General features: G+C 32.9%; 1 protein-coding gene across 4 annotated transcripts in view; it reads left to right on the top strand.

The window, feature by feature from the left end:
- LOC108359791 (LIM domain and actin-binding protein 1) overlaps positions 1–21,976 on the top strand; it is a 72,409-nt gene that overhangs the window by 5,447 nt on the left and 44,986 nt on the right. For 3 of the 4 annotated variants that reach the window (XM_017611814.1, XM_017611815.1, XM_017611813.1), the window contains exons 2-3: positions 10,865–11,302; positions 15,834–15,926. In XM_017611814.1, the coding sequence (XP_017467303.1) occupies positions 10,910–11,302; positions 15,834–15,926 (486 nt within the window). In that variant the 5' untranslated portion in view covers positions 10,865–10,909. The remainder of the gene's footprint in view (positions 1–10,864; positions 11,303–15,833; positions 15,927–21,976) is intronic. The other variant, XM_017611816.1, reaches the window with a different exon arrangement.

Raw genomic sequence — 21,976 nt, 5'->3', positions numbered from 1 at the left:
ACTGAAGATTTCTCTGATCCTTTGCCATTGAAGGCACTCTACGTCTCTTTAATTCGAAGCCGCCTAGATTATTGCTCGTTGGTATGGAACCCGTTCTGTCAGTCCTATGTAAGCTGCACTGGCCAAATGGTCTCCCTAGTTACTTAGGCAGAAGCAAATTGCTCGGTTTGCAAAGCCTCGAAGATAGGCGAATCCATTTTTCACAATTATTAGTGTATAATTTAATTCACTTAAACATAAATTGTAATGAATTATCAAATTTTATCAACCTTCGTACTAATCACCATGATTTGAGGCGGGTTCGTTTATTCGTAGACCAAGTCCACAACATAGGCATAGTTTGTCTTCAATGAACCAATGGTAAGATGCATTCGATTCTGCAACAATTATACTAACCTAGATTTTTGTCTCAATTTATATAACTTTAAGCAACAATTGTTTTCCGTATTTAATTGAATATTCTAGATTCATCTGTAGACTGAAATAAATAAATAATTCAATTTCAGATCAAATATTAAAACTGCACTTAAATGGCCAATATTGGCTAATTAAATATGAGATATGCAACCCTGTGTTTGTGCCAAAAAGATCAATAGATATGTAGGTTGTTTTATCAATCTTGCCAAAGAACAATCAGCTGTTCAGTACAAAATGTAAACAAACAATCAAATGCAACCACAATTTCAAGGAACAAGCAACAGTGTTGCCACTTATTTGGCATATTTAAATAAAGTTGATCTGAAACCCAACGGAAGTTAAAAAACAATCCAAAATTAAACTTAAGTGCCGTTTAAATATTCATTTGAAATTGGCCCTCAGAGATCTTACACATTTAATCAGCTAATCAATATACACACACCAAAATTTGTGTATCAGCTGTTGTATACCAACCCTATTTTTTCAACCATTTTTAGCACGGTGATGGCATATTTTAACTCACTTAAGTAAAGAGCTTATTGAAACTGAAAGAAATTTAAATGATAATTAAATAAAAAAATTAAATTAGACTTAATTTCCTTTAAATGAGTTTGGTGAAACGCAGCCCTAGTGTTTCAAACCCGTAATAACAAAATGAGAGATTGGTATTACAAGTTGTAATTTATAAATTCGATTTTATCCTCAATATGGATGTTCTAATCAAAATCGTTTAAATATTGAGTTCCCCAAATCTGAAGCCATTCCCTGATTCCCCCGAGAAACTTAAATTCCACTGAAATCGGGGAATTCTCCCCAGGTTGGCATCACTGGACAGAACATAAGATTGCGCCAAACGAGCTGAGAGCTACCGGGCGTGAAAGGTAGTGTTGCCAAATTTTAAATTTGAAAAAGCACAAAATTTGGATTAGCGTACTTAATGGACTTTATATGCATACACAAAATTATTGTAAGGATGCAGAATCAAATTAATCAAAATCAATGTTCTGGCATGATCGAAGGTGCTGCCACATATTTTTTGGGCATTTTAAGCGAAATATAAAACGAAATATTAAGATATCTACGTGAATTTTGTAATTTATGTGCTATTTAGCGGTATAAAAAATTAAAAAGGGCTAAAAATTAACATAAAACTATTAGGAGTTTTATGTAAACTTCGAATTTAAAAACTATTTATTACTACGTTTATGCATAGGCCAATTCACGAAATCATTTCATGAATTTGTGCTAAAATTGGCAGCATAAACACAATGTGATGAATTCAATTATACACGAAAATTAACCATGAATTTCGGTATCATTTTATGAACTCGTGAAGTGCTAGTCCGGCAACGGCGCGTTTCACAAACATCTGTTTACTAGAGTTATGACGTTTTTAGATTCAAAAGCATGTAGTGGCATAACCATGATTTAAAACACTGGAAAAGTTACGTGGATTTGTTCAAATATATAATAAATTCAAATAGAGGAAATTCAAATGCATTAAAACCAGTTTAAATATAACATGGATCATTTCCTGGTACCGAAGCCTTTTGCACATTCGAAAAAAGTGAAAAAATACCTCAAACGTCAAGCTGTGAGGTTGTAGATACTTATATTGTGCTCTGATTTCTATTTGCTAAGTTTATTGTGCTAATTCTGAGTTAAATTAGTGATAAAAAGTGCTTATGAGCATCTTAGTGTGAAATAATTGAAGCTAAGTGAAAGTTATTGTGTTTTATATTAAACTAAATTTAATTAAATTTCACTATCCAGTCTGATACAAGGAAACTAGTTGTGGTTCCGCCAAAGAAGTCAATCGTTGTCTCTAGATTTTCGAGGGACACTACCGAAGACGATATAAAGCTTTATATCTCATCGAAAATTACAACTGTCGACTTAAGCATCAGAAAATTTAATTTTAAATACGAAAGAAATATTGCTTCATTTAAAATTGACGTAAATTTAGATAATTTGAATGCGCTGCTTAGTAGTTCAAATGCATTCGTGTACAGGCTGGAAAAGGGTCTATTTACTTAGCTCTATGCTATATCCCTCCCCGAATCTGACATATTTGTGTATTCACGACTCATCTCTTTACTGAAATCAGTTAATTTACTGACTAAACCCTCTGATTCAATGATTGTGTTTGGTGATTTTAATTTACCAAGCATATCATGGAACGTCATTGACAAAGATATCGTACCTTTCGCGTAGTTTGGTAAAGTATTAAATCTTGTTTATGTTGATGATGCATCTAAGTCCGTTGTAAATAAGCGTGATCCACTAGTTTTGCCCGAAGATGTCTACCACCGTGCTATGGAGGTATCTTATGAAGTTATAAGTGATGGTCAAAATTACGGTACCCAAGTATACGAACCAAATATTCGCTTTGATTTTTCGAAAGCCAACTTTAAAAAGCTTAACAAAGAACTGTCTAAATTGTCGTAGCCTGCATATAAAGAAAATATTGAACAAAGCTTTGCAATTTTAACTTTACTTTACATAAATTATTTGAAAAGCATGTGCCCAAACGCATGTATGTTCCTGCAGAACAAACACAGTTATGGTTCACTGAACTGAGAAATTTGAAAAACAGAAAGTCGCGTTATTTTAGACTACACAAAAAACCCGGTTTACACTCATACTATGTAAAATACTCACTTTTGGGTCATAAGTTTTTTGAGTTAAACAAAAAGTGTTATAAAGCTTACTTGTGTAATATCAAACAGCGTATAATATATAACCCCAAATCATTTTATGACTTCGTAAANGTTGTCTCTAGATTTTCGAGGGACACTACCGAAGACGATATAAAGCTTTATATCTCATCGAAAATTACAACTGTCGACTTAAGCATCAGAAAATTTAATTTTAAATACGAAAGAAATATTGCTTCATTTAAAATTGACGTAAATTTAGATAATTTGAATGCGCTGCTTAGTAGTTCAAATGCATTCGTGTACAGGCTGGAAAAGGGTCTATTTACTTAGCTCTATGCTATATCCCTCCCCGAATCTGACATATTTGTGTATTCACGACTCATCTCTTTACTGAAATCAGTTAATTTACTGACTAAACCCTCTGATTCAATGATTGTGTTTGGTGATTTTAATTTACCAAGCATATCATGGAACGTCATTGACAAAGATATCGTACCTTTCGCGTAGTTTGGTAAAGTATTAAATCTTGTTTATGTTGATGATGCATCTAAGTCCGTTGTAAATAAGCGTGATCCACTAGTTTTGCCCGAAGATGTCTACCACCGTGCTATGGAGGTATCTTATGAAGTTATAAGTGATGGTCAAAATTACGGTACCCAAGTATACGAACCAAATATTCGCTTTGATTTTTCGAAAGCCAACTTTAAAAAGCTTAACAAAGAACTGTCTAAATTGTCGTAGCCTGCATATAAAGAAAATATTGAACAAAGCTTTGCAATTTTAACTTTACTTTACATAAATTATTTGAAAAGCATGTGCCCAAACGCATGTATGTTCCTGCAGAACAAACACAGTTATGGTTCACTGAACTGAGAAATTTGAAAAACAGAAAGTCGCGTTATTTTAGACTACACAAAAAACCCGGTTTACACTCATACTATGTAAAATACTCACTTTTGGGTCATAAGTTTTTTGAGTTAAACAAAAAGTGTTATAAAGCTTACTTGTGTAATATCAAACAGCGTATAATATATAACCCCAAATCATTTTATGACTTCGTAAACTCCAAGCGGATGTACGTGGGTTTCCTTCCGTCATGAAGTATCAAAATACCGTCTCTAGTGATAATCAGAAAAGTTCGCTCAGTTTTTTAAATCCAATTATTCCATTAACTCACATGCTTACATTGACTATCCTTTTAAACTATGTCCAATGACCTCAATAAATATCCCAGTAATATCTCCCGATTATGTAGTAGTTTATCTGAAATCCTTAAAGCAGTCCTTCAGTTATGGTCCTGACCAGATCCTTACTTGTATTCTTATAAATTGTGCTGATTATCTCTATGAGCCGTTAACAGCGTTATTTAATTTGTCTCTTAAAGAGGGCGTTTTTCCAACTACAGTAAAACCCGCTTAAGTACCTCACAAAAAATGTCAGCTTTTTGAGGTACTTAGGCCGGTTGGGTACTTAAAAGAACCCGCTTAAGTACCTCGATGCGGGTACTTAAGCGAACATAATTACTGATGTAGTTACATCTTCTTGTTAACTTACATAAATACTTGAATAACAACATTTAATGAAGTATACATAGTTTAAAACCAAAATCGTAACATTATGTAAACACATAAACAAGTAAAGAAACACTTTATTAAAAAAATATTTAAAGCAAAGGTGTGTAATTTTTACAAGAATTAAATTGTTTAAAAAGTCAAAGTTGGACATATCATTTTGTACCAAATTCACAATAATATTGTTTGCCACTTATGTTTATTTATTACTTTTTAAGATTTTTCAATCAATTAAAACGCAGTTCATTCCCTAACATATACCATATAAACCTAAGCTTAAGATTTTGTAGAACACTTAAAAAAAAGAAAACATCATAATTTCAAACTTTTTTCTCAGAAGTTTTTTTTTAGTATACAGTTTTATAACCCATTCAATTTTGGTATAATAATGTGCAAGTTTCAGGTGGCTAAAAGTTACCGTTGATTTTTTAGAATTTTTTTACCGAAGGTGTGTAGCGCTGCTACTGAATTTCAAAATACGTAAATATTTTAGGGAATTTTAAAAGAGTACATAAAAGGGGAAAATTATAAGTAAAATTGTAAATGGGGCATGAAAAATTGAGGTACTTAGGCTGGTTGGGTACATAAGCGGGGAGGTACTTAAGAGAGGGATTTTCTTCAGAATACATTAAAAAAATCACGGTGTCCAAAAATGTTGGTTACTCAAGCGGGTTAGGTACTTAAGCGGGGGAGTACTTAAGCGGGTCTCACTGTATATGGAAGGAATCGTTAATAAAACCGTTACATAAAAGCGGTAGCAGATCTTCAGTGGAGAACTACCGGGAAATAGCTAAGCTTTCTGCAATTCCTAAATTATTTGAAGCAATTATAACAAATCAGTTGACGCATTCTATCTCTTCTAGCATTTCATATAGTCAACATGGATTTTGCAAGGGCAAATCAACTTCTACAAATTTACTTAAATTAACATCCTATATCTCAAAGCATTTAGTAAAAGTAAAACTGTTGATGTTATATATACTGACTTCAGTAAAGCATTTGACAAAGTGTGCCACTCNCGGCTGATGAATTTAGTTCTGTAGCTGAACAGTTTTAGATCTCGACACTTAACAAACTCCTGCCTATCGTGACTCGGCGCAAAAAATTTAAAATACTGGTTCCGTACGTCATGCGGACTAGGGATGTTGCGAATGTGGAATTTTAGACATCCGCGGATGCGAATGCGGATGCGGATGTATTTTTAAGAAATAAATTTGGTGAGTAGATTAGGGGATTTAGGTATATACAAAATTTTAAAGTTATTAATTTTTAATAATATTTTTTTATTTAGTAGTTCAATTAAAAAATTTGAACATAGTATTTACGAAAGAGTAATTTTGCTGCCTTTTCGGATTACAGCCTGTTTCCTAACGGGTCGTAAATCAAACCTACGCCACTAAATAACTACTCGCTCGAGGGGACAAACTTCAAAAACTTGAAACTTGACAAAATTGTAAACTCTTCGAATGACGCTGCACCAGTTGAGAGGACTTTCAGTTATATTTCATTTTTTATTGCGGTGCAACAATTCCTTTTTGGGAATTGCATCGGATGTATCCTCCTGACTTTCATCTTCACATTCTATCATCTTGGCAAGATCGTTGTTTAAACACCGTTATGTTCCAATTTGGAGCACTAATTCTTTTGGTTGTTTCAGAATTTGGAGAGCCTGTTACGTCATCAGCGTTTTTCGATACTAGTTTTTGTAATTCATTTTTAATTCTGTCTTCTGTGACTGGTTTGAAAAATGTGCGCTTATAGCGAGGTTGTGAATAGGTCAATATGGCAAATAAATTGTTATTTTCTAGGAATGAAAATTTCGAAGAAAATTCTGAAATTCGTGGCTGCCAGCACAATTAGTTTAAAATCTTGTTATTTTGTTAAAAAGGTACCGCGTTTTTTATAGTAATTTGAATTATGGAATCACGGACGATAAAGGTCTCAGATTTGCTTAGTTGCCGGGTGACTTCTTCGAAAGCTTCTCCTATAATGAATAACTTGGAATTAGTTTTTTTTTTTTATTAGTTAGCTGAACTCGGATTTTCCTAGTTGCAGGCAGTCACAATTAATTACTCACCGCTGTCGGTATCATAAGCCATCAAATCCGTTTTGTTGCATTCCATGCGCTCAATGTGTTTTGATATATTTTTTTAAGGCGAATGAACGCAAATTTTCAACATATGTATCGTTAATACTATTCACATTCTCGCTGAAATGCAAAAAACCACAACTAACTAAATTTTTGTATTGCCTAAAACGATGTGGGGACTAATGATTCGAGGAAATGCATCATAATCAAACAAAAAGATTAATTTTAGATGTTAAGTTAGTTACGACTTTTTGTATTTCAGTGACGATGTGAGTTAAGCCCTTTCCATACTATACTNCACATTCTCGCTGAAATGCAAAAAACCACAACTAACTAAATTTTTGTATTGCCTAAAACGATGTGGGGACTAATGATTCGAGGAAATGCATCATAATCAAACAAAAAGATTAATTTTAGATGTTAAGTTAGTTACGACTTTTTGTATTTCAGTGACGATGTGAGTTAAGCCCTTTCCATACTATACTAACGATATATTACATGCCAAGTACCACTCCTAAATAGATATAAAATTCACCTTGAATTAATTCTTATGTAATTTGTGAACTTGGCTGTCGACTTATTTATACATCATTTCACATATATGTAATACTTCTATATTGGCAGTAAGCTACCCAACAAGCAAAATAAACTTAAAGAAAGTTCTTTTTAAGTTTTCAATTATAAACATTAAGCTTACAAAACGTTGATTTTTTGTTTATAAAACGCTTGAAAGTAAGCGTAATATAATCGAAAAGGAACATTGGTTATAAGCGTAGAAATATAAACTTGTAATAAATGTTCAAAAGAAAGCTTTTTATAAGCGTAAAAGTGTAAACTTATAATAAAGGTTCAAAAAAAGTTTTTTATAAGCGTATGAATATAAACTTATTAAAAATTTCAAAAGAAAGCTTTTTATAAACATTTTTATAACCCTTTATTTAAAGATATTTCGTTTAAAACTAATACATAGATTGCTTAACATCTAGAAACTAAAAGAAATGCGAATTTTCGGTGGACTCATCTACACTCGCGAAAATATAAATAGGAAATAGACATTTTAGCATACAAATTCACGATAACCCACAAAAATTAAGCATAAAAAAGTTAATTATTACATCTTGTTGCGTGCTTTCAATTACATGCGGTTATTGGCAAATTGGAAAAACGACATCGATGCAGCTATATATTCCGCTTTATCGCCGCCATTCTCATTGATAAACTTTTCTGAAAAAAATTTAATATATTTTTAATTGAATGTTAAACTAAGAAAGGATAAGAAGAACTCATCATTTGACGACTCGAATGCTCCACCGATTAGCGCAGCGAGTCCTGGATTGGATTTTCTTGTTTTACCGCATTGGTTTTATTTAATTTTTTCTTTTAATAATATATTTAAAAAAACGTAAACACGTCACTTACGATGGAAAAAATGTTATATTTACTACTTCATGTCGTTCGCATTTGCATTTCATTTATAAGTTTACGTTATTTATAAACATTCGCTCTCAAAACTTATTAAAGCTTTATTTGAAAAAACTTTTAATAAGCTTAATATTAAAAATGCTTATTTAACGCTTATTATAGCAAACTTACTTTAAGTTATTTTTAAAAACATTTACTGAAATGCTTGTTGGGTAGCTTCTCAATGTGTAAGCATTCCGAAATCAAAGCGAGACAGTCTAGTACAGTTTTTGTCAATGTATTGTGTACTTGAGTGCCGTTTTTGTATATGTGTTGTGTACATGTTTATTTATAAACGTGTGTGTTCCTTTTCTTTCGTACGTGTTTATTGATATATCTGTACTGTACTGTCTTCGGACGGTACTAGCTCTTACTGCCAATATAGGAGTATTATATATGTCATTTCATCTTTATTTCGATGCGTGCTAATTTTGACAATTTACACAAAATCAAAATAAATGTTTTTGTTTTCGAGCTGAAAGACTAATAAAGGAAACACAAAACTTAAGAATAATAACTTTTATGAGAAAAAAATAATTACACTTTTATAAAATAAAGTCGAAAAAAAACTAGCGATGCATCCAGTTTTTTCAACAGACCTTTGACAAATAATATTCGATAATTACATAACTCTTACCCAATTAAAGGTAATCTTTTAACGCGCAATTAGTCGACTCTCTTTATAGCCAGCGTTGAATATTTCCGCTGGAAATACCTACTATTATCTTACTCTTTGACTTTAAATTACGAAAGAAGGTCCACATAGGGGACAGCCTTAACGTAGCATCCCCACAGGCAAAAAAATGTTGGCTAAAATTTTTTGTTTGCCAGATATACGTTTTATCAGTGCACTTGCACAATATTCGCATTCGCAAAAGCTCCGCATTGATTATTGCGAATGCGAATGTTAAAATTTATGCGGAAGTTCCGCGGTTGCGAATGCGAATGCGTTGGGATTATTATTAATAAAACCTTACTGTTGTATGTATACAAGTTAACATATTGCACAAAAACGTATGCTTCCATTTCACACGTAAGCTACACTTGTTCAAGTAAATTTTAAAAGAAGCAACACTGTGCCACTGTTAAGGGAGCGGTGCGAGTTTATCGAACCTTTAATTACATTGGTTTACAGCAAAAATGTTCTATGTTCATACAAATAATCTTGCGCACTTTTATTTGACCACTGATTACTTCGTATTTATCCATCGATTTTCTTCATCAGTAACTTGATTTTTTTTTTGTAACAGAACAGGCTTTAGTACAAATGCAAAAATTCGGCACAGAACTAGTTTCTTTTTAAATTTTTTTTTTGTTAAAATTTATTTATTTTTTCATTTTTTCATTAAAGAATAAAAAAAGCTGGAATGATTAGTTAATTTGTCAGAAACTATAAACCTTATCGGAAAGTGATGTATGTATATACGGTTTATGGAAAATTGCATTGGCTTTCATTTGCCGTATTTTATATTAAGATTTTTAAATTGGTTCGTAAGATATACGTGATTAAACTTAATCAATTTTTGATTTAAGCTGAATAGCGGTAAATTTCAAATATCTCGAAAACGTATAGATAGAAAAAAAAAGCTTGATTTTCGGAATCACCGAGCAATTCTACATAGGAATTGGATAGTGGCGTCTGGAGAACAAAAACCAAATTAAAATTTGTGATCCAGTGTTATTGATTAATTTTATTATTATTATTATTATTAATTTTAAACATCGTGGGCATCAGATAGGCGACTGCATAGGCAGACTATTTTTATCGCAACGAGATCTACAGAGTGAAATCTCTAATCAAAAATAATTCGACTTATGTCAGCACTAAAAATATATATTCGCGGTGTTTCTGCTCCTCTAAATTGAAGGACATTTTTCCCAAAGTTGAAGCAAATCCATGGTGCGTAAATTGGATTGTTTGAATACCTGTACGCTATTTCGCCTGCAGATACTAGTTGCAGGTGAGATCTAGTTCGAAAAATTTTCATCTGAAAAGAGTTTTCCTCATTATTGGAGGTTCCGCCCCGACAATACGTTATGTTCTATTTTGGAAAAAGGACAAAATAAATTATCTCGGGAACAGGAACAGACAGCGATGTAAGAGTATTTTAACTCAGTTTATAAAATAATTACTTTGAACTTTAAAATGACCTTGAAAATAGAAGTTTCTGTACCTGATGAGTATTTTCTTATACTCAACCGCTTTTTAAGTAGAAAATATATACGCTCATGTTCTGTGCACCCCACTTTTAAGAAATAACCGCCAATTTTTCTGTTGATTGTCTTCACTTCCCGTTCCAGATAATTATATTCATATAACTTGGGTAAATACTCTATAATATTCTACAACTTTTCCATAAATATCTAACAGTTATCAACGTAAGAGTATTTTAAAGGTTTTAGATGGGTTATTCAGGAATAGTAAACTCAGTTTATAAAATAATTACTTTGAACTTTAAAATAACCTTGAAAATAGAAACTTCTGCGCGTGATGAGTTTTTCTTATACTCAACCGTTTTTTAAGTAGAAAAACGCTCATGTTCTGTGCACCCGACTTTTAAGAAATAACCGCCAATTTTTCTGTTGAATATCTTCACTTCCCGTTCCAGATTATTATATTCATATAATTGGGGCAAATACTCTATAATATTCTACAACTTTTCCAGAAATATCAAACAGTTATCAACGTAGAAGAACAACACCTAGCAAATATGTCTAGCAGTTTATCAATAACGACGGTGGCGAACACAAAAACTACACGTAAAGTAACTAGAAAATCAACACAGAGTCACAACATTGACGAGACATTAAGTATTGATATTAGCAATAGTATTCGCGATGGCCTCAGTGGGATCACAAAAGACAAAAGCAGCTCTCCGCCCAAGCCCAGTAAGAAAAAGTCATCAGCGGCAACTAGCGCGTCGGTGTCGGCAGTCTCAACAACTACTAAAGCGACATTTGTTGAAAACAGCGAACAGAAGATCCAGGCACAGGAACAACAGAGCAATGCAAGTAAACCTGAGGAAGGAGCTGACATTGACAAAAAGAAATTGAAAAGCAAGAGGAGTAAGAAAGGTGAAAAGGATCAGCAAAATATATCGGTGGTAAGTTGAATAATGCCCGAGAATCAAAATTAGGAATAGGATTAGGACTGAGCTTTAGATTAGTGTAAGGATAAGTATTCAGATTGAAATTAAATGAAGATTAGAACTAAGATAAGGTGAAGTCGAAGATTTTAATTAAGCTTTTGTTTAAGATTAATACAACGACTACGACTTCGATTAACATTTAAATTAAATAAAAAAAAAACTTTCAAATATTTTTAATAAATAAATTTGGTACCCGCATCGAGGTACTTAAGCGGGTTTTTTTAAGTACCCAACTCGTCTAAGTACCTCAAAAAGCTGACATTTTGCGTGAGGTACTTAAGCGGGTTTTACTGTTACTAGGCCAAAACTGTTCTGACTTAGACTTATGAGATCTCAGTAGAAAGGCATTCTCCCACTATTTTTATTTCTGTGCATAAAAAAGTCATTCGTGACCCAATTTTTTTTCAAATACCAATACATCCTAATTCAACTTTGAATGAAGTTCGTTCATCCTAACTTTCTCTTTCATCCTATGAACGAGTTTATTAGCAAAGAAATACAACGGGTGAGAAAATACCTTTCCAATGATACCTCACAAGTCTAAATCGGAGGAGGTTAGGTTCAGCTATTCAAGTCTTTCTTATACCAATTACGATTCCGTTCAACATTTTTTTTAATTTTTATACCCGAGCGCACTTGTGCACACGCCCACTTCCCATATAACGGTAATTTTCAAAAATACGAAAACTGCGATATTTTAGTAACTATTGGAGATTATTCACTCAAAATTGATATTTACAATAAGCTTTAGACGAAAAATAAGAATATTATAAATTTTTGGAAAATGGGCGTGGCCACGCCCACTTATGGTTACATGTGTATATCTTGGTAACCGCTGCACCAATTTCGTCCATACTTGGCACAGTTGTTGGCCTTCGCACAACATACCAAATGGCCGAAAATTTTTAAAATCGGACAATAACCACGCTTACATCCCATATAGCGGTAATTTAGAGAAATACAAAATCTTCGATAAATTAAAGTAAATATTAAAGCTAATTTATTCAAAATTGATGCTTGCAACAATTCTTTTCCAAAAAAAAAAGTGTATGATAAAATTTTGGAAAATGGGCGTGGCACCGCCCACTTATGATCACATATATGTATCTCGGTAACCGTTCTACCAATTTGTACCAAACTCGGTATGGTTATTGTGCTTGCCACATAAAAGCAAAACGTTGAAATTTATGGAAATCGGACTAAAATTGAGGCAGCTTTTCATATAACGGTAAATTTCAGAACTGCTTGAAACTTCAAAATTTCGAAATTTAAGGACTCTAATTTATTCAAAATTGTTACGCCCCAGCTTACCATGTAGCGGTAGCTTTCGGAAAGGTGAAAGCCATATATTAAATACTTGCGCCGGTTATTTAATGTTCGGCTCCGCCCGAACTTAGACTTTCTTACTTGTTTTTAAATATTTTCATTCGCATTTCTTAAGCTTAAACCGTTTTGTCATTTGAGGGGATTTTTTTTTTTTTAATCTTTAAGAAACTATTTTTATTCATAAAAAAACTCCATTTTTGGAGGTATTTTCAAATCGGTCCAGCTCACGTAAATCTTAATAGTTTACCGAAATATTTTGGTGGACGTCTTAAAATATAATAGATTTTATAATTCCAATGGAAACCCAGTACCGATTTTTTTTTATGTGGAGTGATGCAGTCTAATGTACATACATAAATATGTATTAAAAGTAGTATATCGCCTATGCATACATATTGCAAAACTTTGTTCCATAGTCTTTTTCTTATTCAATGTTAAGAAAATAGTTCATTTGAAATCACTTTTATTAGTTGTAATCATAGCAGTAAAAATATGCAGCTTCTGCTGACTATAAAGGTGTTGTATTGAATACAATTTTTAAATAAACAGTACCCGTAGATTTTTAATGATAAAAGTATTTTTGTAACGTAAATAATTGCGGAAAATGTAAAAAGAATCGGCTAAGAAACGGCCAAAAACGGCCGATACCGATGCCGATGCCGACGCCGATTCTTTTGGCCGATACTAGCCGATGCCGATTAGTCGGTCAGACTCTATTGCACGCATTTGTGTAACAACTAGTGTTGCCAGATTTTTTTACAGCCATACAGGACAAGTACATAATTTGTCCCAAAAATATGGGATTTACAAAAATTTAACGGGACAAATGAGAAATAAAGGATTTGCTTTAAAAGCCCAACTACAAACCATATATTAACAAAGGTGATCCATTTCAACGAAGTATTGCTCAGATTAGTTATAAGCTTGTTATAAATTTCGTTTATTTCAGGGCAATACTTTTTAATTTATACAAAAATATGTATGTACGTAAACATATAATTGGCAAAACCATAAAAACAATGTAAGAGATAAAGTTGCGGTCAAAATAATAGCAGGGAAATTCAAAATGATACTGTTGGCAACTTATCTTTATTGATTTATTGTTTTTTAATTTTCATTTCAAATATGGGTCGATCTATAGCAAAAAGTTCACAAAAATTAATTAAACTTAAACAAATTTTCATACAAATTTCGATTTTTTAATTAGATTTCCTAGAAATAGAGTATGACCGATTCCCAATTTTCGGCAGATGCCGATTCCTTAAAAAAACTACCTCAATATAAATTCATTCAAGAACAAATAAATTTAATAAATTTTTATAATAACAAAATAGAAACATAAACAAATAACTAAATAAACTTACTAAATCATCCAAGAATCCATTCACTTATTTGTGTACATACATAAATATGTTTTAAAAAATAGTATATTGCTTATACATTTCATTGCAATACTTTGTTACATAGTCTTTTTCTTATTCAATGTAAAATATATAGTTCATTCGAAATTACATTTCCTAGTTGTACTCATAATAGTAAAATTATGCAGCTTCTGATGACTATACATAAATGTGTTTTCAATACAATTTGTTAACAAACAGTAACCGTAAATTTTAAAATAATGATGAAAGTATTGTTGCAACGTAAATAATTTAACAATCCGTTGAAAAGAACCCGAAAGATTCAGGAATTCAGCGATCAGTTCAAAGATAATCGTAACAATATATACTGTGACGAAAATATAAATACGGAAGAGACTTTTTAGCATTCTTTTGCTATCTCCCTTTCGTTTATTTAATCTTTATTACTTCTTTTTGAAAGTGTAGCTCGTTATCTAACAAAAACCATGTAAACAAAAATTACAATCTTTGTACAAAAATTAGCAAAATTCGACAGCTTTTTAATTAGATTTTCTAGAAACATTCTGAGTATGCAGCTTTGCAGCCCATTCAATTTTATTATACGAAGTGAAGTTTTAAGTTGCTAGGACTTACCGTTGATTTCTGGCAACTTTTTTGTGGAAGATGTTGCTGACTTTCTACATAAAAAAATTCGTACATACTTTGTATGGAAGAAAATTTCCATTATTATTTTATTATACAAAAATTAAAAAAACTGCATACTCAAAAAAGTTCTATAAAATCTGATTTAACAGTTTCGAACTTTGATGAACATTTGTTAAAATTTGTCGAAATTGTATAAATGTTCTGCAAAGTGTGAAATTTTGATTTACAGGGTTTTGTTTAGATAGTAAGCTATATTTTCATAAAGAAAACAATAAACATTTTTTAAACAAAGAAAAATAGCCAAAACTTGCTAAATGTGTCTTCCCTATTTACATTCTCGCCACCGTACATCATAAACACGAAGCATGATGCATTAATATTTTAAGATTTAGGGGAATTAAAAAAGTAAAAAATAAATAACATGGAACTGAAGTGGGAAAAAAAGTAAAAAGAATCGGTTAAGAATCGGCCAAAAACGGCCGATGTCGATGCCGATTCTTTTGGCCAATACTAGCCGATGCCGATGCCGATTAATCGGTCGACTCTACCTAGAAAGAGTTCGAGTATGCGGTTTTATAGCCCATTCAATTTCAGTACAATAAAGTGCAAGTTTGAAATCGCTAAAAATTACAATTGATTTTTTTAATTTTTTTGTAGAGGGTGTTGCGCATTTTCTTCCATATAAAAGTCAGTTTTGTTCATGCATTGTATGGAAGAAAATTCGCAACACCCTCCACAAAAAAAAATCAACGGTAATTTTAAGCTATATTTCGCTTGCATACAATAATGCTTGCTAATGACCTACTCACAATAGCCGCGTTAAACCATGACCATGTTGAGTAGAAGTTTACAGGTTGAAAAAAATAATGAAATTGTCGAAAATACGGGAAAAATCTTGTTCCGGCGGAACATTTCAAATTTAGTGCAAAATACGGGACGTCCCGGCAAAAGCGGGACATTTAGCAACGCTTATAAAAAACAACATCAAGGAAAAGCTCGGCCAAACACTTGAAAGAGTGTAAGCCCCAAAATATGACTATTATTGTTATTATCAAATTATATCAATCCAAATTAAATTAAATCAAATCAAATTAGAATAAATTCAATTCAATTAATTTAAATAAAATTAAATAATGTTTTTTTTTCTTTTTTAGAAAACGAGTTTTAGCAAATTTGATGCCCTACAAAAACGCAACCTAATTCATGTACGTTCAAGTGATGCTGGTAAAGCACACGAAAAATTCAGTGTAAGCATTAAATTTTCATTCATTTTTTAACCCGGCCATTTAACAACCACATCTTTTTTATTTTAAGACCAGCTAACATATCGGCGAACCTTGCTGCGTGTCTGAAATTTCAAAAGTGTGAATATTTATACCATTGCGGTTTTAATACGATCAGTTGTTTTGGGGTAGCGGTAGCCGTTGTCGACTACTTATCACTCGAAAGGACCAAGGTTTTATTCCTAGTCCTAGCAACATATAGAAATTTTTTTTCTAAAGCTAAATGTACACGGTAGAGAAGAAACGGGAGACTTAGAAAAAAAATCTCGCTAGAGACGTGTTAACTCTCAATATAGATCTCCGAGAGACTCACCTACACCATCTACGTAAGTGTTATTTAGCTAGACTTTTTCGCCGTGTAGACAGTCTATCGCAACTAGATCGAAAACGCTACGACAACTCTACGCCCTATTTGGCAAGATAAATACGGAGAGTCTTGGCAATGAATTTCATCACAGCTTGTTAGGTTTTGAAATGGCACACATCTCTTCTTTATCAGACATCGTCTACGTTATTGTGTCACATGAGCAGACAAGATTGATCAGAATTTTTTGTCAAGGTTGGTTCTTTTCAGTAAACTCAGTTCCTTAAATATTCAAAGTAATGTCTATCAACAATGTCATGCCCCCTTTGTCTGTTCATAGGAGGTAATTTGACTTCCTCTTTCTCCCCTGAACCAATCTCTATCGATTCTTTCTTGAGGTTGAATAAATGCTCGAAAGGTTTAAATGTGATTGCATTTAACATGAAATATTTAGGTCAAAACACATATTCAAATACCGATTAATTTACATAAATTATATACATACATAGTAGACCTATCAAAATCTGAACCAACATTTTGGCGAAATACGAATATAGAGCTTATATAGAGGGTTTAGGCAACCAATTTTTTCATAAGCAAGGCCAAAAGAGCTGAGTGCTGACAAGTTGGTGCAGCACGTAGACAGGGGTTAACGAGAGAAAATTATTTGCCTTGTCCAAAACTTCGTTTGGCCTCGAAAAGTTCTTCCAGTTTGAAGAGCTTAAAGCACTACAGAACATGAATCCCAATATCAGGCATGATAGTTTTCCGTCGTATTTTCATACTGTTAAACAGATTTGAAATGATGTGAAATTCGTACCAAATGTATTGACATGTAATTTTTTTAGATATATTCGTCTGCTGTTAGGTAAAATTTTTTCCTCAAATTAAGTACAATTTTCAAATTTTATTTTCCGTCCATGCCTGGCTCTCTGGTGACCATCGTTGCTGGAGCTAATCTGCTCTTTTGACAGAGTGCCAGGCCACTTAACTTAGTGAATACCTATATAGTTTTGGCTGGAACTCCTTTCAAGGAAATTTTTAATAACAAAGATGGTACCGAAGAGGGAGTTTGCCTCTCGTTATCAAAAATGTATACGGTAAAAATACATATTTAATTTTCAGGTACATTGATGTACTTTTAGCAACATTTTTTTCGGCAAATAGGTACAATTTGAAAATTAAATTTTTTTAAATTTTTCATCCCTAGTGCGAAAAAGTATTTCATGACGTGAGCGAATAGTCTAATGCTGTGAAATCGACGAAGGGTTAGCGGTACGCGGATGGCGCCAAATTTATTTTCTACATCGTGGCTCTGATACTTATACAGGGACGTGACCCGGATGAAAAATTTGGTCGGTTCGATTCAGCGGTTCGAACCGTTTTTGCACTTTTGGATTGGTTCGACAAAGCGGTTTTTTTAGTCTTCGAACCGGGGTTTTGGTTCGGTTCAATGGTTCGGAAATAAAAAAAATAACGCGCAAGTATAAGTGTAAAGTGTCAAGTGCAACAACGCACAAGGTTAAATTTCAAGTGTATGTTAAATGAGATGAGTTGCCTTTACATTTGATGTTGCCACATGGTGAACAAACATGGTATGTATTACCATATTTAACGAAAAGAAACAAAAGCGTGTAAATTTATCTATTGAAAATTGGTTTAAACGAACCTTTAAACCTTTATGAAAAGTGGTTCGGTTTTCGGTTCGGATCAAACATTTGTTGAAAATTTCGATTTGGTTAATGCTTCAGTTATTAATAGAAAAAATCGGTTTTCCGTTTCAAACCCGGTTCGGTTCAAAACCGGTTCTCGTCCCTGTATTTATATGTACGTCAGGGATGTTGCGAATATTTGCTTTCGAATTCGTTATGAGAATAATTCGCTTAATTTTACACATTCGCATTCGCATCAAATGATACGAATGTTTTGCGAATGCGAATGTGTACATGGGCAGAGAGTCCACTCTAATATTGTTGAAATGGCTCTAACAGCCCTATTCTGTGCACTTGATAAATACAAAATTTTTATAATTTGTCAATTTTTTATTATTTATCAAGAATTGGAATTCTAGCACAGAAATCAAAATTATTTCATTAATTTTTCTCTTTTTAACCGACTTCAAAAAAGGAGGAGGTTATCAATTCATGGGAATATATTTTTATGTATGTTACCGGATAACTTTGGACCACATTAACCGGTTTCGATCATTTTTTTTCTGGTGACTAAGGGGAGGTCCCATACTAATTTGGTTTAGATCCGATCATTGGATCATGAAGAAATTAACGGGACTTCTAAATTTTTATATGAGAATTGAAGTCGAGGGTGTTTTTTGTTTAAAAATTACTTGTTAGTTTAACAATTGAGCTGTACCGAGCTCTACAAAGGAATTTATATTGCATAAAGTTTATTATGAATTTATTGAAGAGTTAAAATACAAATTTGTTAGTTACCTTAATCGTCTTTACACCAATATCGTAATTTTTTCATTATTTTTAACCGACTTCAAAAAAAGGAGGGTATCTATTCGTCGGAATATTTTTTTATGTACATATGTTACCGCAAAACCGATTTCGATAATTCTTTTTTAAAGGAAAGGTGGCACCTCAGAGGTGGTCCTATCATAATTTGGTTTAGATCTTAAAGTTTTACATGAGAATTGACCCGGTTTTGTTTTTTGCTAAAAAAAATAGGTACTTGTTTATAAATTGTTTCAGTGATGATTTCAGTTTCGTTTTTTCTACAAAACTTCCATGAACGCTAAGCATACCTAAACCTAAATTCAAATACAAACTAAGAGAAAATATTACAAGATAATAATTATTTTACCTTTTTTTAAGTAAATGACTGTTTATCAGACTAACAAAAGTAAGCTGAAAAGGATGTTCACAGTTGATAAAATTATCGAGGGTCAACCAGCAGTTTACCAAAACTACCGACATGGATGTGAAGACACCCAAAGTTTTAATTTATTGCATATATTTTGTGAATTGGAAATTGATTATGAATTCATAGAATGAAACTTACGATGAAATTTTGGAATTTAGGGGGGCTTGCGCCCGTGATTGTGACATTTCATGCTACCATATCCAATATCTAAAATCCTTCAAATTCTATTATTCATGTTTTGCTTATTTAAAATATTTCGAAATTTGAACAAGCAAACGTTCTTTTGTTGGGTATGGTTCAGTTATTTGTACAATGCTTTTGGGTTAGTGTGTCCACACGGGTAACCCGAAGATTTAGTTTAAAATAAAGATTCCAAACTTGCGAACACTAATTTATTTTTATTGCTCGAGATCTATTGCTGGCAATCTGGTAGTTTGACAGCCATATTTTCATTTGAAAAAAGCCTGCTGGTGGTAAAATCGAGAAAATTTGTATACATATCGTCGTTTAAAGTACAAAGCCGCGTATCGTCGTTATGTAAAACCGCGTAACTGACATTTTTTGCCCGAAATTGGATTTTTTTTAATAATAATCCCAACGGTTTTTACTCTCCATTCCCGCCCATCCGCACGAGGGGTGCAGTCCGCATGACGTACGGAACCAGTATTTACAATTTTTTTTATTTTAATGATTCATTTATTGAGAGAGGACAGTATCGATTTCTTAATGCTGAAAAGCGGATCTGATATATCAAACGTGCTGGAATGAGAGTTAAAATCCTGGCATAAGCAACGGAGTGGGTCGTGCAATTCAAAATCAGTTTTACAAGCTTTCAGAAATAGGGGGCAAAAGTGTCTTGATACCCGGGAGGGAACATTAAGGCTAACTTCGCCAAGAAGAAGCGGACTTGAAATTGAGCCTGTTAGTAATTTAACTATAAAAATTGTACCAAGCATTTGCCTGCGGCTGGAAAGTGTAGGAAGATTAATAAGTTTTAATCGGCTCGTATAAGGTGGAAGGTTATATTGAGAATCCCAACGGAAATTTCTTAAAGCAAAAAGTAGGAATTGTTTTTGAATTGATTCTATCTTGTCTGAGTAAATTTGATACCTTGGATTCCAAACCACCGAGCCGTATTCCAGAATCGGCCTAACTAATGTTGTAAACAGGGTTTTAGTGATATAAGGGTCACTAAATTCTTTTGACCATCGTTTCACAAATGCAAGTACACCTTTAGCCTTGTTGACTGTCACATTAATGTGAAGATTAAAATTAAGCTTAGGATCCATTGTGATACCAAGGTCCACAAAATTGTATACCTGTTCCAGGTTATGGTTACCTATTATATAAGAAACTGGCAGAACAGCTCTTCGCGAGAAGCACATTACTTTACATTTCTTAAGATTTAGAGGCATAAAGAAAATTTGGTGGAAGACCAAGAATATCAAGTTTATAGATGAGCACACTTTGTCAAATGCTTTACTGAAGTCAGTATATATAACATCAACAGTTTTGCTTTCACTAAATGCTTTTAAGATATAGGATGTTAATTCAAGTAAATTTGTAGAAGTTGATTTGCCCTTGCAAAATCCATGTTGACTGTGTTGACTGTATGAAGAGATAGAATGCGTCAACTGATTTGTTATAATTGCTTCAAATAATTTAGGAATTGCAGAAAGCTTAGCTATGCCCCGGTAGTTCTCCACTGAAGACCTGCTACCGCTTTTATGTAAGGGGGTTATGAACGATTCCTTCCATACAGTTGGAAAAACGCCCTCTTTAAGAGACAAATTAAATAAGGCTGTTAACGGCTCATAGAGATAATCAGCACAATTTCTAAGAAAACAAGTGGGNTCCTTCTTTAAAAGACAAATTAAATAACGCTGTTAACGTCTCATAGAGACAATCAGCAAAATTTATAAGAATTTGGTCAGGACCATAACTGAAGGACTGCTTTAAGGATTTCAGATAAACTATTACATCATTGGGGGATATTACTGGGATATTTATTGAGTTCATTGGACATAGTTTAAAAAGATAGTCAGTGTTAGCATGTGAGCTAATGGAATAATTGGATTTAAAAAACTGAGCGAACATGTTATAGATTGTTTGATTATCACTAGAGACGGTATTTTGATACTCCATGGCGGAAGGAAACCCACGTACATTTCGCTTGGAGTTTACGAAGTCATAAAATGATTTGGAGTTATATATTATACGCCGTTTGATTTTACACAAGTAAGCTTTATAACACTTTTTGCTTAATTCAAAAAACTTATGACGCAAAAATGAGTATTTTACATAGTATGAGTGTAAACCGGTTTTTTGGGGTAATTTAAACTAACGTGACTTTCTCTTTTTCAAATTTCTCAATTCTTTAGTGAACCATAACTGTGTTTGTTCTTCAGGAACATACATGCGTTTAGGCACATGCTTTTCAAATAATTTATGTAAAGCTTTGTTCAATATTTTCTTTATATGCAGGCCATGACAATTTAGACAGTTATTTGTCAAGCTTTTTAAAGTTGGCTTTCGAAAAATCAAAGCAAATATTTGCTTCGTATGCTTGGGTACCGCAATTTTGACCAACACTTATAACGCCGTAAGATATCTCCAAAGCAGGGTGGTAGACATCTTCGGGCAAAACTAGTGGATCACACTTATTTACAACGGACTTAGATGCATCATCAACATAAACAAGAGTTAGGCAGAGTTCAGCCATCTCCTCTAAAAATACGTTGTTGCACGCACTAGACGCGCAAGGTACAATATCATTGTCAATGATGTTCCATGATATGCTTGGTAAATTAAAATAACCCATCAT

The sequence above is a fragment of the Rhagoletis zephyria genome, unplaced genomic scaffold, assembly GCF_001687245.7.
Source record: "Rhagoletis zephyria isolate East Lansing unplaced genomic scaffold, Rhagoletis_zephyria_1.1 Rzeph_scaffold_00460, whole genome shotgun sequence".
Taxonomy (NCBI): domain Eukaryota; kingdom Metazoa; phylum Arthropoda; class Insecta; order Diptera; family Tephritidae; genus Rhagoletis; species Rhagoletis zephyria.
Note: the sequence above shows the minus strand (reverse complement) of the source record. Positions and strands in the feature narration are given on the sequence as shown.